Here is a 19,544-nt window from a genome sequence, read left to right as displayed (position 1 = left end):
TAAAATTCAGTTCATCGAACTAGATGTTTTTTTATTTCACAAAAATTAACTGTAATTTATCTTAAATAGCAGCCGTCATTTCATATATCGGGACGTACTGCCTGATGGACAGAGGAAATAATTTATAGAGCAGCTTCGCTATAAATAATCAGAATGGCTTAAATAAAAGAGGCATTGCTATCACATCAGCAAAACAATTTTAAAAGAATAATATAAAACATATAAAATTGAAATTTAATCACAGCGAAACAAGGTATTAATTGGAGGAATCCTCCCAAAAAAATGTAGCCGCTTATCTTTGATAGTATATTGACTGTTTCTAACAAACAGACGGACATTTCGAATTATTGAGCAGCTTTGCTACTTATTTTCTTATTTTTCATTCTATTTTTTAGTTGTATTATGGGAACATTTTATTAATAGCATTGTTATGGGAATCGATATATAATTACTTGGATGTTGCATCACATTTTCTTGTACTCTACTAAATTAGTACTCACAGCTGGCAAAATAACGATACCACCATCCATCCCTTTTACCACATCCCTTCCACCTCCTACTGTATGAACGAACTGACCAACAAATTAGTTCAACAAATTTTCCACCATCAATATATTCATGTATATTATATCCATTGTTATTATAGAAGAGTGTGAGGGGGGGTAATTAATGTGATGCATAAATTATATTTTTAATAGGTGTGGGGGGAGGGTCACTCCCAGAGGGCAACCAATTTTAATTGGATTGGGGGAGAGAGGTGGGAGGGATCGGATCATTTCAGGGACAAGGTACAAAAAGTACACTGGTACCAAAAGTTTTATTCAAAAGTTTTCTCATTCATATGCTTAAATAAAGTAGTGTCAAGACATTAAACCCAATAATCTTTAGAGTAAGGATAATTCGTTTTTTTTTTTTGGGGGGGGGGGTAAAATGGCAAATTTTTTTTACCCCCCCTGAAATCAGTTGGCAGGGGTAAATTTCTTTTATCCCTCCTAAAATTTACCCCCGGGGTAAAATATTTTGGGGGGTAAATACCCCCTCCTAAATGGTTGGGGGTGCCTACGGCACCTTCAGGGTAGGGGTAAATTTTAATTGGGGGGGGGAGGGTAATCCCCACTTTAACCCTCCCCCCCCCCTTGGACGTCTTTGACTGTTCTTTTATTATAGACTATTATTTGTATTATTTTGAGCGCTACACATAAAAGTAATATTACTTGTTTGAATAGCAGGGGGGGGGGGGGTAAACAGGGGGTCTGTTTATTACACTAGTCCCCAAAGTTTTATAATAACGTTTTCTTCTTCGTTGGGTTAACAATCTTAATTAGTTGGTTTATTTAGTTGAGTGTATAAACGTTTCAACCACGAATTGTACAACATTGACCATTATCTTATCCCTTTAGATCCCTGTGTTGAAAGAGCCACATTTATTTCTTATTCACGCTTATTATTTATTGCTGAAATTCTAATTAGTATTTCAGCTTCTTATATCAACCATAGTATTGTTTGAATATAAAGGTAAGCTTTTCTATAATTTGATTACGCTCCACAACTTACAATCAGAATTACAGTATATATTTTAATTTTCAATTGATATTGATTACTAGTTTAAGCACAAAAATTAAAGCAAAGCAAATATATTCTATAACTAAATTTGTCAGAATGTCTGTCTATCAGAAACCTATTATTTTTTCCATCAATATTTGTCCCCAAAGTTTTCTAATAACGTTTTGGGGACTTTTATTGAATTTTGATTGAGTGTTTCATTAAGTTGAGAGTCCTAGCATTTCAACCACTAATTGTAATCTACATAAGGTGTAAATTTGTGTATGATCAGTAGGGATATTCATCAATTTATCGGTCATTGTCATATCTCTTTAGATCCCTGAATTATACCCCTTTAAATTTATAAATTCAGGGATAAGACAATGGAGCCAAAAAAAGTAACTTACTGTGTGACATTTTCTACAGAAGGGGTTGTCATCCTTGGTAAAGAACTTTCCATCCAGCTTCTTGTGGCAGGAGTGACATCTAGATAGATAGATATATAGATAGATAGATAGATAGATAGATAGATAGATATATAGATAGATAGATAGATAGATAGATAGATAGATAGATAGATAGATAGATAGATAGATAGATAGATAGATAGATAGATAGATATATAGATAGATAGATAGATATATAGATAGATAGATAGATATATAGATAGATAGATAGATAGTTAGATAAATAGATAGATAGATAGATAGATAGATAGATAGATAGATAGATAGATAGATAGATAGATAGATAGATAGATAGATAGATAGATAGATAGATAGATAGATAGATAGATAGATAGATAGATAGATAGATAGATAGATAGATAGATAGATAGATAGATAGATAGATAGATAGATAGATAGATAGATAGATAGATAGATAGATAGATAGATAGATAGATAGATAGATAGATAGATAGATAGATAGATAGATAGATAGATAGATAGATAGATAGATAGATAGATAGATAGATAGATAGATAGATAGATAGATAGATAGATAGATAGATAGATAGATAGATAGATAGATAGATAGATAGATAGATAGATAGATAGATAGATAGATAGATAGATAGATAGATAGATAGATATATAGATATATAGATAGATAGATAGATAGATAGATAGATAGATAGATAGATAGATAGATAGATAGATAGATAGATAGATAGATAGATAGATAGATAGATAGATAGATAGATAGATAGATAGATAGATAGATAGATAGATAGATAGATAGATAGATAGATAGAAAGATAGATAGATAGATAGATAGGTAGATAGATAGATAGATAGATAGATAGATAGATAGATAGATAGATAGATAGATAGATAGATAGATAGATAGATAGATAGATAGATAGATAGATAGATAGATAGATATATTAATAGATAGATAAATAGATAGATAGATAGATAGATAGATGGATAGATAGATAGAAAGATAGATAGACATATGGATAAACAGATGGTCTTACTTGAAACAATCTTTATGGAAAACTTTTCCCAGAGCTGTACATGCATCCTCTTTTAATAGATGGACAGATAGACTAGACATACATATAGATAGACAGACGGATAGACAGATGGACTTACTTGAAACAATCTTTATGGAAAACTTTCCCCAGAGCTGTGCATCCATCCTCTGTTAGAACCTTATTACATCCATCACAGTTTCCTAAATAGATAAAGTAATGATGATTCCTGTAACAGGTAGGTACAATTTAGAAATCGTAGCAACTCTATAATTGTTATCAGAAAGTCCTTACTTTCATTTAAAACATGGTGATTTAATTTTTTTGACATACATAATTATCCTATTAATATGATTTTTGGAACAATGATTCTTAGGACCACAAGGTTTAATAACTAAACAAGTTCTAATAATAGAACTATGTCCTTAAACAGTATCCTGAATTCATACAATTTTGTAACAAGTTTGTATATGATTTTTTTATACTTATAAATAATTTTTCTGCTTAATTAGTTTTGACACTCTTCAAGTGTTAATGTTCGTTTGCTCTACCGTTTCATAGCTTCGCTTTCATAGATGTTGTCATCCTCTTTTTCAATATTTTCTATAAAGAGAGTGGACAATGGGCTGTTTATTACACTGCACTGGTCCTTAAAGCTGCATAATAAAGTTTTCTTATTATTTGGATTTACATCTTTGGGTAATTCAATAAGTTGAGTGTTCTTACGCTTCAATCACTAATTTCAATCTACAGAAGGGATGTTATTGAATGTTATAATTGGGGATGTACATCAATTTATCGACCATTGTCTTATCCCTTTAGATCCCTGATAGTCCCTATTATTGGATGTTACTAAAACAAATACATAAAATGATTTATTATTGCTTGTCTATAATTAATATCTACCTACTAGGGATCTTAAGGGATAAGACAATGGATTATGAAGGGGACATTCAACTGTGTATTAAAGCGATACCAAAAGTTTAATATTCGATGACTCAAAAACTTTGAATTTTGATTGGATGGTTCCAAACTGTTGGTGTCTAAACTTTTAAACCAATAAACTTCACTAGTTTCATCATTTTGTTTATCATCATTGAGATAAATATTTACATCCATTGTCTTTGAAATTGCTCTGTTTGTAATTCAAATTATTGGCAGAAAAGTTTGGACTTTGATGACAATACTATTTGTATATACCATTGTCCCCTTCCTCTCTGATATATACAAAGACAAATGTTCTAAACAAATGGATATATTATTACTTGGAGGTTGCACTAGATTTTCATGTTCTCCAATAAATTTATACTCACAGCTGGCAGAAAAAACGATATGCCCCATCCACAGAATTTACCTTCTCCCCTCCCTTCGTACAAGATGAACGATCTAACCAATAAATGAGCAACCTTTTTTAAAAACTTTCCCTCAGTCAATTAATCCACTTATTCTATATCCATTTCTAAACAGCAAGGACAGTAATATGCCCATAAGTAGAGCAACAATAACAATTTTATCCTTAAATTAAAGGTTTAAACTACGATAGTAATACTAAAGAAACAAGGATGACAACATCCATAAAATCAGAAGGAAGGAAAAACGAACAGTAACTCCTGTAGAGTGGCAGAGTAGCAGAACATTAATTTGTAAATCTATAATTAATAGATAAATATCTAACATTCCTTTTACTATTTAACTTTTAGTTCTAGTATGACTTCGAAACCGAATAATATCCGCTGGATACGAACCGTTTCTCAGCCATACTAAAAATCATGTGTAGCATCTTATTACTGACAATTTCCACGAATATTAAAATAAAAATCATAAAATTATTACCAGTTTTGTTAGCTTATATTTTTTCATTTTATTAACCGCAAAAAAACTGTCTATACTATAATGCGAAAAATAACTATTTTAGGTTATGTCATCTATGGTTTTAAAAAGCCCCGCTGGGATAAAAACCCATAGAGGTTAAACCTATTCAAGTGGGGACCTACTTACCCTTATTAAAACTTAATTGTTTGATTAAAAATAGATAATCTACATAGAAGGAGTAATTTTGGTTATCATCATTGGGTGTGTGAACTTCAATTTATCATCCATTGTCTTATCCCTTAAGATCCCTGATTACATAAACATATGTACTCAAGCTACTCATCTGTAAAATTTATAAACACACAGGGATCTAAAGGGATAAGACAATGGCCTATAAATTTATATACATTCCCAATAATGAAGATACACAAAATCACCCCATATGAAGATTACAAATAGTGATTAAAACTCTAGATTACTGAACTTAATGAACCGATCAATCCAAATTCAATAAGAATTCCCAACATTGTTAAGCCAACGAATAAGAAAACGTTATTATAAAACTTTGGGGACTAGTCTAATAAACAGCCCAATGTCCCCTCTCTTCCTGATATAAACCCCACTTAATATACAGAATTAAAGACTTAGCAATGTTTTATATCATCCTACACGTTATTAGTCAGCGATACGGGAATAGTTAAAATAGCCTAAAACCGATCCAGGGTCTAAAAAAACCTCCTATTGAACCATTTAAAAAAAAATTTGATTTTGAGAAAATATTATTTTATTATTCAATATTGTTAAGCGATACTGGAATAGTTAAAATAGCCTAAAACCGATCCAGGGTCTAAAAAAACCTCCTATTGAACCATTTAAAAAAAAATTTGATTTTGAGAAAATATTATTTTATTATTCAATATTGTTAAGCGATACTGGAATAGTCAAAATAGCCTAAAACCCAGAAAGATAGGGGACATTGGCACTATGTTCCTGACAGTGACAAAAAATCGATTTTTACATTTTGGATAATACACTTTTAAACAATTGTTTAGAATTAACTCTTTACTATGAAAAATAAGAATTGTATGTGTAATTATACCAGAGGTTTCAAATTAAGTTCCTTTTCATCATAGTAGACAACTGTTTTTTTCGGTCAACTAAACTACATTTCAAATCCGTGTGGACGGTTTATTTTTAAAGCTGTTGTTAAGTATTATACATTTTTGGATTCGATATGCAATGCTTTAAATGTTTAGCCTTTAAAAGAAGTCATATCTCCATTTTTTGTTGCAGTTGTAGGTACTTTTCTAGAAATACCCGTTTCTTGTAAGATAAACAATTTTCTTAAAATGAAAATTTTACGTTTGGGTCCAGAACTAAAAATGGCAAAGGATGGCAATAAAATTCTCTCGTATGAGTAAATTAGAACTATGTATAATATCATAGAACCTTAGCCTAATCTCCCGAAATCATGCGAAGTTTGTTTTTTTAAGCTCTTAAGTAACTAGGGTCGACCTAAAAAATAACAATTTTTCAAGACATAAAAGTAATATATTTTTCTTATTATTTAAAACACATATTCAATTAAACTTAAAGTAAAGAAAAGTTTAAAAATAAAAGATTATCTACTATTGTCTTAGCTCTTATTTGAACTATCATACCTCTTATTGGGGGGGGGGGGGCCGGGGGGGTTGCTCGATTTATATCAATCTTAGATCCCATTAAAGCTAGAAGTCTAAAATTTTATATGTGTTTTCCTTGATCAACAAAAAATATTCTGATTTTATATGTTTAACATTATCTACTCCCTTTACCCTTTTATTGAGCAACCTTTCACAAAAGGTTCTTTCATACTTATTAACAAAGAAGAGTAGAATTTATGTTGAATAAGATAGAAAATGTTTCCTTTAAGATAAAATGAAAATAAAAATTAAAGTATTACATATCTATGATCTAAAGGGATACGACAATGGCAGATAAATTAATGTACATCCCCAATGCTAATACACAAAATTGCCCATTGTGTATTCTATAAATTACATTTAGTTGTTGAAATGTTTGGACACTCAACTAATAAACCAACCAATCAGATTCAATAAAAGTCCAAAAAGTTGTTGTGCCTACAAATAAGAAAACACTATTATAAAACTTTGTGGACTAGTATTATAAACAGCTTATTGATCCCTCCCTCCTTGCTTAAATACCTATACACCTATTTTTCATATTCGGATGTAGTAATATAGGATATTTTAGTATTTTGGTAAGATGAAATGCTAAGTTTAAATCATAAAAAATATTTTTGTTCTTTACCTGTATAATATGCAAGGTATCCTGGCATCCTGTGCCCGCCAGGATAGAGATATTCAACTTTCAGTTATGTGTCATACCCATTTAAAACAAGTCACTCAGTTATAGCTCTCTATCTTTCACACACAGAAAATAAGACAGAAAATACCAGAAGGGGTGGCAACCCAAGGGGGGAGCACCCTCCCCCCAGACTATTAAGGGTTAACAAACATTTTTATTTGGGTTGTACAATATCTTTTGATATAATTCCCGTCAATGTAGCTCAAAAACAAAGGAAGTTACAGCTTCTGAAATGTGCTTATTAGACTATCATTACACCCCCCGTTGACGCCCCTTGTGTAAAACCCCTATTATAAGTATTTTTCACCATTTTTTAAAAGATTATATATGTATACTAATTGCTATTTAAAGAAAATTTCATCAATATTTTTACTTATACACTCTCTATGATTTTTTGTCATTTTTCGGAATTTCTGGAACACAGTGATTGGGCTGTTTATTACACTAGTCCCCAGAGTTTTATAATACCGTTTTCTTATTAGTTGGCTTAACAACTTTGAGGACTTTTATTAGGTTGGTTATTTAACTTGAGTGTTCAAACGTTTCAGCCACTAATTTCAATCTACTAACGGGGTAATTTTCTTTATCATCATTGTTGATTTACATCAATTTATCGGCCATTGTCTTATCCCTTTAGACCCATGCTATAACTGACCCATAACCAAACAAAAGTTTTTTTTTGATATTGTAGACCTATTGAAACAGTAAATTTTGAGATCTTAACATTCATTTTAAAATATAAACCTAACCTAACGCCCATGAAAATATCTAAACGCCCAAAGGGTAGATAAGAAAATGTTGTTCATTTTTTAGAACCCACACACATACACACACACACACACACACACACATACAGACACATACACACACACACACATACACACACATATACACATACACACACACACACACATACACACACACAAATACACACACACATACACACACACACACACACACACACACATACAGACACATACACACACACACATATACACATACACACACACACAGACACACACACATACACACACACAAATACACACACACATACACACACACACATATTCTTCTTAACCAGGAAGGGAGGGGACATTAGACTGTAAATTACACTAGTACCCAAAAATTTATAACCATGTTATCTTATTTGTTAGCCAAATACTTTGTGTATTTTTATTGGATTTTGATTGGTTGGTTCCAAAGTATTAATGTCTAATCTTCCAACCAATAATTAAGTCCACAGAGAGGTAGTAAAGTTAATCATCATTTGGGATTGATATCAATTTATCGTCCCTACAAAAGTTTTTGGGCTAAAGAATAAGATGTGGGTAAAAAACTTTGGGTACCAGTATAATTTACAGTCCAATGTCCCCTCCCTCACTAGGCCTACTACATAATCAAAGGTTCATATGATAAATTACCCAATTATACTCTTATAATTGATATAATATTACTTGGATGTTGCACCAGATTTTATGATACTCTAAAGAAAGTAATACTCACAGCTGGCTAAGATTACGTTACCCCCCAATATACTCCCTTTTACCCCATCCTCTCCCCCTCCTACTGACCAATAAATGAGGTTCATGTTAGCAGCCTAAATTGACGACAAATTTTCCTCTGTCAATATATCCATTTATACTATATCCATTACTTCTATATACAAACATATGTATATGTGTGTTTGTCCAAAAATATCAGGAATCTTAAGGGATAAGACTATGGGATATACATTGATGTACACCTTCTAAAATGATCAACATAATAAATAGATAAATAAATAGATAAAATTATTTGGGTAAATACTACTCTTTTATGCAACCAAATGAAGATTTATAAAAAGTTCCCATATTTTTAAAGGTAAAAAAAAACTTTGGGTACCAGAATAGTTTACAGACTAATGTTCCCTGCCTCCCTGCATAAATAAGTTTGAAATAGCGAAGCTACTCTATAATTCAACATGTTTGTTTGTCAATATATTCATATTTACGTTTGATCGTAAAAAACTTTTGTAAAATTGCATTTTTCTTTCAATTTTCCAGACATACTGAAAAATCATGCATCTCATCGTATTATAGATAGTTTTCGGGATATTTCACAATGTTTTCACATATTCAATAAAAATTTATTAATCTAAATATTTTTCATTTTAATATCTGCGGAAAGCTGCTTAGAATACGGTGCGATAAATAATAATTACAGTATGTTTTCGAAACCAATCAGTATCCGAGGATTTAGAACCGCTGTCGGCCCCTAGGGATTGAAAAATTCAAAGATTAAATTATGATATTTATTTTAATATTCGTGGAAAAAAGTCTGTAATACGATGCTATAAATAAAAATCTGTTCTAATCCAGCGGATATCAATCGGTTTCGAAGCCATTTTGGAAATAATCTTAAGACTATTATTAACTAATTTGAGCATTATTATAATCTTTTTCAATTAACCCCAAACTTATTAAAATAATTCTTTTGCTAGTTAGTAATTTTACCTTTTTAGGTGACTTGACCTCATATTTCTAACAGTTTATTATCTATAATACAAAGTAGAACGATGTCTGTCCGTCTGTCTGTCCGTCTGTCCGTCTGTCCGTCTGAAGCTTAAGATCTCGGTAACCACTGAACCGAATGGATTCTACTCTTCAGGGTATATACCTATTGGTCCTGCGGTGGTTTTAAGCTATTTTCTTGGGGGGTGGGACACCCCCAACCCCCCCAAAAACAAAAAAATCCCCCCCATTTTTTTTTTTTTTTTTTTTTTTTTTTTTTTTTTTTTGGTGAAGAATTCTTTTGTAGAAATATTCTTTTGAAGAAGAATTCTTTTGTAGAAGATTTCTTTTGTAGAAAATTTCTTTTGTAGAAGATTTCTTTAATTCTTCTTATTTTTTTTTTGAATTTTTTGTTGTTGTCATCTCTTGTGGCAAAGCCCCTAGAGGCTAGGGGCGAAGCCGCTAGTTTATGTTATAGTAATACACAGAATTTACTGATTTATTTTTAGTAGTAAGGTATAGCAAACAAGCGAAATAAATCTTAAATAATATTTGAGGGGGCAAATGGAGAGGTTATTATTAAATGTTGCTCCCCTACGACAGCTAGAAACCACGTATAGGTTTCGTTATTTTTTTGAATCAATTTCTTTCTTGGAATAAACTGTCAATTTATTTTTAGAGATTTTTCAGTTTTTAGAAAACGAAGATTTCTTTTCTTAGTTGTATCCGTCCTTCCGTCCGTCCGCACTATTTTCAATTTTAAACCGTGTAAGGAGATTCCCATAGCGTTTAGGTACAATCTTACAAGTATCTCTATACAGCATCTCTAGAGACTTATACATTTATATATGACATGCGATTCTTTAGCTTAACAACTTTTAATGACTTTTAATTGGTTGGTTCGTTAATCTAAGTGTCCAAACGTTTCAAACACGAACTGAATTTTAAAGAAGGGGTAATTTTGTAATCATTGGGGATGTAAATCAATTTATCGGCCATTGTCTTATCCCTTCAGAACCCTGTATGGTGCTGCCTGCTAATTATATACCTAATTTAAGTTGCTAAAACGCCCACACACTCATTAAAAAACAACCGTATTCAAATCTTTTAATAACAGCGAAGCTATTCTATTTTAAGGGTCTATACGTCCGTAAGTTTTTATAACGTTGATTAGATATGTTATGTTCTCCTATCGATTTAGTTTAAGCAATGATGTCATACTGGCCTACTATTGGTCAATTAAAATGAATACTGTGCCTATCATTGGCCATTTGTATAGTTTGACGTTATTTCTTTTATATGCACTATAAGCTGCTTCTGGTTTTAATCTTTGTCTAATGATTTCTGTAACAGTTAGGTACAATTTACAAACTCTATAACAACTATCAGATCTGATTTTTCAAAATGATGATTCCCAGGAAGATATCAAATAATTTTGTAGGCTCTATAGTCTACAATCATGCTTAAAATGATCTTCAGCTATTTTGGTTTGGATTTTTGTTAAATTTATCAGGGATCTAAAGGGATAAGACAAATTCCCCAATTATGATACATAAAATAACCTGATCTGTAGATTACAATTATTGGTTGAAACATTTAGACTCTCAATTTTTTTAACCAAAATTAAAAAATCAATAAAAGTCTCCAAAGTTGTTGAGTCAACGAAAAAGAAAAAGTTATTATAACTTTGGTGACTAGTGTAATAAACAGCCCAATGCCCCCTACCTGAGATTTAAATTGCAATTGATAACGTTTTTTTGTGATTTGTTGAGCAATGCTGTTATGGATGTTGTCATCCTTGTCCTATGAATAAAGATTTAAGGATAAGGTAGGTAATGACTATTCATTTAAACAAGAATTGGTTTATTAATTTGCTTCCTATATATGGTGCCCAATGTTTTTTAATCAAGTTTTTTTATTTGTTGGCTAACAACTTTGGGGACTTTTATTAAATTATAATTTGTTGGTTCATTAAGTTTCAGCCACTAATTTACTCAATTTTTGTGCATTATCATCGGAGATCTTCATCCATTTATCGGCTATTGTCTTATCCCTTTAGATACCTGGAACATTGAACTGTAAATTACCTGGTACCCAAAGTTTTTAACCACGTTTTTTATTCGTTAGCTAAACAACTTTGGGGACTTTTATTTAATTTTTATTAATTAGTTCTACACTATCAATTTTCATTTTTTTTAACCTTTAATTTTAGTCTAATTGGAACCAGTATAACCATACTGAAAAATCATGTATATGATAGTATTACAGACAATTTTCTACGAAAAAATCAAAAAAATCAAAACCCAATCTGGTTTTAATCTTATAATTTTTTTTTCAATATCCGCGGAAACCTGTCCATAATAAACGTGTATTTTTTATTTTATGTTTTGACCTTTTCCATTGAATAAATAACTCTTAACAGATGTATTAATAAATTGAAATAAAAATCGAATGATTAATAGGCCATTGATGGAGAAAAAAGTGTTTTTACAAAAGAGATAAAAATATTTAAAAACAATATGGTAGAAAAAATGATGTTAATACCTATTGATTATATACAAAATTACTTCTTCTGTAGATAAAAATTAGGGGTTGAAACGTTTGAACACTCAACTTAATGAGCCAACCAATCAAAATTATCTAAAGTCACAAAAGGTGTTAAGCGAACGAATAAGAAAACGTTATTATAAAACTTTGTGGACTAGTGTAATAAACAGTTTATTGTCCACTCTCTCTCTCTAGAAATTACCTCTTTATGTATTTTGTTAATCGAAAGAAACTGTCAAAATTGATATAGACAGACATACAAACACCCTTCTACTTAAACACTACATATAATGAAGTTAAACAAAACCACCCCTTTTGCAGATAAAAAATATTAGGTGTAAAGTTTGGACATTGAAGCTTTAGATTTATAATTAGGGTTTGTTAAAGTACCCAAAGTATTTAGGCCAAACAACCCCAAAATTTTTGCTGGTTTGAATAAACCCCAATTGAAATGTAAAGGCTTGTTAGAGCTAAATGAACTAAAACAATGGATATAGGATATACATGGATATATTGACAGGGCCGGAAAATTTGCCGTCAATATAGCTGACCACAGTTCGTTCATCCAGTAGGAGGGCAGGTGATGTGGTAAAGTGAGGTCGATGGGGGTATCATAATTTTAGCAATCTGCGAGGAACACAGTAATAGTGTCTGACTGATTATGACGTAACAAAAAAAATTAGCCAATGAGAGGCCACTATAAATTTTACCATTGGTCAATAACGGCCTCTCATTGGCTAATTTTTTTTGTTACTTCATAATCAGTCAGACACTATTACTGTGTTCATCTGCGAGAATCACTTTATTAGAGTATATGAAAATCTGGTGCAACATCCAAGTAATAATATATCGATTGAGCTGAATGAACAGAAACTATATTTTATGTTTTAATTTTGGCTATCACTACATATACTCCGGGAGGAGGGAGGGGACATTGGACTGTAAATTACACTGGTACCCAAAGTTTTGGGTACTTTTATTGAATTGTGATTTGTTGGTTCCAGTAATTGTAATCTACAGAAGACAGGAGGAGTAATTTTGTTTATCATTAATAGGGATGTACATATATCAATTTATTGTTCATTGTCTTATCCCTCGAGATCCCTGCAACTTACTGTACACTGCATATAAGGACAGGTATCTAAAGGGATAAGATAATGGCCGATAAATTGATGTGTATCTCCAATGATGATATACAAAATTAGCCCTTCTGTAGATTACAATTAGTTGTTGAAACGTTTAGATAATGAACTTAATGAGCCAACCAATTAAAATCCAATTAAAGTCCCAAGTTGAGGAGTAAAGCCAACAAAAAAGAAATCGTATAAAAAACTTTCTCGTATTCATTTGAATCCGGTGGATAGGAACCGGTTCTCATGAATACGAAAAAACTATGTCTAGCATCGTATTATATCCAGTTTTCTACGAATATAGAAATGTACAATCATAAGATTAAAACTAGTTTTTTTTAGCCGGTGCCTTGGGCACCACGGGGCTAAAAAAACTAGTTTTAATCTTATAATTGTACATTCTATATCCGCGGAAAGCCGTTTATAATACGATGCGAGAAATAACTATTGGGACTTGTGTAATAAACAGCAAACTGTCCCTTACTTCCTGAAATAAGGACGTAGAGTTCTAGGGAATCATACGGTATAAGACAATGGACAATAAATTAATAGATTCCCAACGATGAAAACTAAATATTCTCCTTCTGTAGGTTAATATTTTTGGATAACCAGTTTTGAGCCAACAAAAATAATCATAAAACTTTGGGTACCTATGTAATTTAGTCGAATTTACTCTATGGGATTCTATTATTTTTAAAGGGATATGTCATATGACAATCGACGATAAATTGATGTACATATATTCTCTATGATGATAAACAAAATTACTCATTCTGTAGTAAAAAGTTTGTTTGGAACCAACCAATCAAATTCAATAAAAGTAAACAAAGTTTTTAGCCAGGGAAAAAGAACACTTGGGTATAAAACTTTGGGTACCAGTTTAATTTGAATGCCAATCTCCCCTCCCCCCCCCCCCCTGTGATTTTACTATATAATCTAATATTAACATGACCTTTGCAATTTTGGGTTTTTGTCGTTAGTTACTCATGAATTTTGACGAATATATAAAGTTTTTATTATTGTATGCCGCGAGCATTTAATACTTAAAGCCTGCTTTAAAAACAGTAAAAGAAAGGAAATAGCCAAAACCTTATTTAAAATGGAGGGAAGGACGTTTGAGAGAAAATATTTTTTAGCTTAACTACTTTGGGTACTTTAATTAAATCTTGATTACTTGGAATAAATTAGCAGTGTCCAAAGTTTTATACAAAACAAATTTGGAGAAATCATGTATATCATCATTGGGGATGTACATCAATTTATCAGTCATTGTCTTATCCTTTCAGATTCCTTGATAAAACACATAAGTTGTTTTTAGAATGGAATCTAAAGGCATAAGACAATGGCCAATGAATTTATATACATCCCCAATGATGATACACACAATTATCCTTTCTGTGGATTACAATTAATGGTTAAAACGTTTGGACACTCTACTTAATGAATCAACTAATCAAAAGTTCCCAATATTGTTCTTAAGCCAACTATTAAGAAAACGTTATCCGAAAACTTTGGGGACTAGTGTAATAAACAGCCCAAAGTCCTACAGTTTTTAATAAACATAACTCAAACCCACTACTCTTTTTACAATTCTAGTTGAATTTGTTTTTGTATTGGATATAAAATACGTGGATATATTGACAGGGGGAAATCGTAGGTTTAGGTTGCTAATATGGACACCATTCATTGATTAGTTCATTAATTCAGTAGGATCCTAATGGGATGTATCGTTATTTTAGCCAGCCGTGACTATTAATTTATCAGAGTACATAAAAATCTGGTGTAACATCCAAGTAATAATATGTCGAATGTTGAATTTGTTTTTGTGTATACACAGTCTCTTTGCTTTGCTGAGTCATACACAGCCAATGGATGTAGTATATAAGTGGATATTATGACGAGGATAAATTTTCGTCAATTATTAGTTAATTATCAGTCAGTTTGTTCATCCAGTAGGAGGGAAAGAGATGGGAGATTGAGTGTGGATGTGGGATATCGTTATGTATGCCAGCTGCGAGCATCACTTTTTTATAGTACATAAAAATGTGATGCAACATCCAAGTAATAATATATAGATTTTTTGTGGGTAGAAATGTAATTTAATTTTTACAAGATTTTTTAACAACGTAGCTACTATATAGTTTAGTTATTTTGAACAGCCAATTCATATATAATTTAATGAAATAAACTAAAGAAATGTATATATGTATGTATCATTTTTTAAAAATAAAATGGTTTACAAAAAGTATTTGTATGTCTGTCTGTATGTATGATTAACCATTAAGATTTCTAAGAAGTTTTTAATTGACATAGGTAAGTAGACTCTTTTCTTGGCCGTTAACAAAAATAATGAAGTATTTTTTTACAGACATGCTATTTTTGAGATCTTTTATTTCAAACAAACAACAATCCTTCAAATTGCTTCATAGAAGAGAAATCCTATTACATAAAGTAGTAAGGTTTATTTTGTCTGTAGCTTAAGGATCTCGCTAACCGCTGAACCGATATGATTATCCTGTACAGTGCGCCTTCTCATAGGTCCTAGGAAGGTTTATAACTATTTTAGAGGAGGGTTTAACCACCTTTCCAATAAAAATAGCCACAAGAAAAAAAACTGGACCCCCCCAAAAATGTTACCTTTGAAAACTAAAATTTTAAATGGAGTGGGTCAGGTTCCTCCCCCCGTCAATTGCCACTAGAGGCATCTAGAGGCGTAACCGCTAGTTTCTTTTAAAGTATGTATTTTTTTTCAAAGATTTAATTCCCTAAAACCATTTTACCTCGATATAAATACTTTTATATTTCTGAACCATGACTTTTTATTATGATTTTGTTAACTCATAATTTAAAAATCATTTTTTACTTTATTTACTTTTTGATTGAGTTTAAACGTCATTTAAAATGACAAAATAGAATATTTTTTTGTAACTGTGAATTTAATATAATCCAAGTATATAAAGTAAGAGGATGACTGTTTGTCTTTCTGTCAGTTTGTCTGTGTGTACCAAAGGATCTCGATAACCGCTGAACCGATCGGGCTCTCCTTAACAGGGTAGCTTCTCAAATGTTCCGGGAAGGTTTATAACTATTTTAGGTCAGGGTACCACCACCCTTCCAAGAGAAATCACAGAAAAATCAGTTTTGTTTTTTACGCAAGAGACTTCGACGTAACATAGCGAGGTATCGTAAAGTCTTGAAGGCAACAAAACAAACATTTAAAGTGCCACTAGAGGCCTCTAGGGGCGTAGCCGTTAGTTACATATATAAATAAATGCCAGGGAGGGAGGGGATATTGGGCTGTTTTTACACTAGTCCAAAATCTTATAATAATGTTTGCTTATTCGTTGGGGACTTTTAAATTTTGATTGGTTGGTTAGTTTAATTGAGTGTCCAAATTTTAAACCACTAATTTCAATCTATAGAAAGGGTAATTTTGGGAATGTACATAAATTTAACGGCCATTGTCTTATCCCTGTATAATATATGCTTATAGTAACATTTTGTATGGCTAGTGCTTGAATACCAAAGCTACCAAAGACATGATTATGTATAAGATTATTTATTTTACTTTGCTAATATGTGCAGAGAGAGAGAGAGGGGACAATGCGCTGTTTTTACCTAGTCCCCAAAGTTTTATAATAACGTTTGCTTATTCGCTGTCTGATATTAGTTTGTTGGTTCATTTGATTGTGTGTCAAAACGTTTTAACCACTACTTGCAATCTACATAAAGGGCAATTTTGAAAATATACATAAATTTATCGGCCATTGTCTTATCCCTTCAGATCCTTGGCTAATATATACCTATGGCAACATTTTGTATGGCTAGTGCTTGAATACAAATGGCTTTAAGTCTGAAAAATTATGTCCCAAGCGTCTGATGGGCCCTTCAGGGATCTTAAGAGATAAGACAATAGACTATAAGTTGATATAATACATCAATGATGATTATAAACAATATTACCCCTTTTGTAGGTTACAATTATTAGTTGAAATGTTAAATTAATTATTGGATGCATAGAATTTGTTTTGAAAAGAAGAATTGTCATATTTGGGCTAGGTATAGATTTTCAGCTTATTTTTTAAAAGTGTAAAAGGTTAATTTCCCTAAGGCTTGCGAACCTAGTAAAATTGTCTGGCTCTGAATATGACATAAAAAAAATTAGCCAATGAGAGGCCAGTATACACTGTATATGACCAATAGCAAAATTTATAGTGGCCTCTCATTGGATATTTTTTTTACGTTATAATCAGAGTCAGACACTTTTGCTAGGTTCGAGGCTTACACGCAGCTGCCGAGCCCTGATTTCAACATATTATTTGTTATGTACACCATAATAAAAACGACCTTTAAAGTGTAAAATTTGGGAAACCCCTAATTTTGGATAATAATATTTTTTTACGGCCATCTTAAAGTAACAAAATTGGGGTACTTTCCACAGGAAGGAAGTGGATATTGGACTGTGTTTTTAGCTGGTACCCAAAGTTTTATCATTTGTTGGCTTATAAACTTTAGTTACTTTTGATTGAATTATTACAAGCCTCAGAAGTTTTCAACTAACAATTTTAATTTACATAGTAGTTTTGTTTATCATTATTGGGGATGTATAATAATCTATCATCCATTGTCTTATCCCTTAAGATCCCTGTTTTTTTTTTACAGACGTTGTAAATGTACTAAAAATTGTCTTAGTACAAACCTTAGTGCAAAACCTTTTTTTTCAAATGCTTCTTTTTAACTTAGTTGCACCCTCTAGTAGACCGTATGGTTAGGTGTTTGAGATCTGAGGTGGATCTCAGGTCATAACTGTATCATAACTAAACTATGGAAATCTGTATTGTACAGAAGAACCATATCAGTTCAGGGGTTAGCGAAATCTCTCAGCACACACAGACAGACCTAATTATTAAAATACTTTTATATTTTTAATAGAAGTTTAATTTTGATGTACAAAATCACGTTTATCTGATTTTAAAAAATTCAACACCAAATCAAAAAATTGCTGTGGGCATTTTTTCCAGAATTTATGTTACAATAAATGTAAATTTAGGGATATATGTGCAGGAAGGGAGGGGACATTTGTCTGTAAATTTTACTAGTACCCAAAGTTTTATATACATGCTTTTTTATGGGTTGGCTTAAAAACATTGGTTACTTTTATATAATCGTTATTAGTTGGTAAAAATTAGCAATGTTCATAATATTCTACCAATTAATTGAATTTACAGAAGGGGGAAATATTATTTATCATCATTGGGGACGTACATCAATTTATCGGCCATTGTCTTATCTCTTAAAATCCCTGGAATTATGGAACACTATATTAAATAGTAGCTGCACTTTATTACAAAAATAAGTTAGGATTAATGGATATAAAACACATGGATGTATTAACAGGTTGATAATATGGACCTTATCTATTGGCCAGTTTGTTCATCAAATAGGAGGGGATAGAATGGGGTAAGGGGGGAATTTTAGCCTGATGCGTGTATCACTTTATGGGAATACATGAAAATCTGGTGCCACATCCAAGTAATAATATATCCATTGTTGGTATAAGACCCGCTATTCACCCAAAAGATTGACCACATGTCGATACAAAAGGTGTGGGGTTAATCCTCTAAATTTACAAAGCAACAATTTTTACAAAAAAAAGCTAGAATATTATATGATGGGACAAGGATGATAGAATAGTAAACCTTAAAAATTGCCCATAATGTAGATTGTAATTATTATGGAAACAAAGGATATTTTTAGATTGAGCAATAGAAATATTACTATTTACATTATTGTTTTTTTTTTCAATTTAGGTTTTATGTTTCAATTTTGACCTTCAATTATGATAAACAATATTACTCCACAAGTAGATTAGTTTAATTGTTTTAAAGTTTGGACTTGTTACTTTTATACCTACTATAACCAAGATTATTTATTGTCTCCTGAACTTGTAACTATAATATAATTTAGAGCCAAATATCCCCCCCCCCCCTTACTCATTTATATTGCTGTCCTAAACCCCAACTTATTGTTTGTTTACAGAGCGAACACATTTGTTTAGTGTTCCTTCAATAGACAGTTCTATTGGTGGAGAAGTCGGGACATTTTTTACTGTTACATCCTCATCAAGATTTATTTTGCTATCCTAAGCCCCAACTTATTGTTTGTTTACAGAGCGAACAC

The 19,544-nt window shown here is 31.5% G+C and overlaps 1 protein-coding gene across 1 annotated transcript in view; it reads right to left on the bottom strand.

Annotated features, from left to right (window-relative positions):
- The window catches only part of LOC145334425 (uncharacterized), a 165,005-nt gene that overhangs the window by 22,659 nt on the left and 122,802 nt on the right, over positions 1-19,544 (bottom strand). The window contains exons 13-14 of the mRNA XM_080179879.1: positions 3,141-3,222; positions 1,950-2,028 (exon numbers count right to left, since the gene is read on the bottom strand). Coding sequence (XP_080036005.1) covers positions 1,950-2,028; positions 3,141-3,222 — 161 coding nt within the window. The remainder of the gene's footprint in view (positions 1-1,949; positions 2,029-3,140; positions 3,223-19,544) is intronic.

This window comes from Acartia tonsa, chromosome 12, assembly GCF_053477335.1.
Source record: "Acartia tonsa isolate MP-2025a chromosome 12, ASM5347733v1, whole genome shotgun sequence".
In the NCBI taxonomy this organism is placed as follows: Eukaryota; Metazoa; Arthropoda; class Copepoda; order Calanoida; family Acartiidae; genus Acartia; species Acartia tonsa.
The sequence above is the reverse complement of the archived record's forward strand: the minus strand, read 5'-3'. Positions and strand labels throughout refer to the sequence as shown.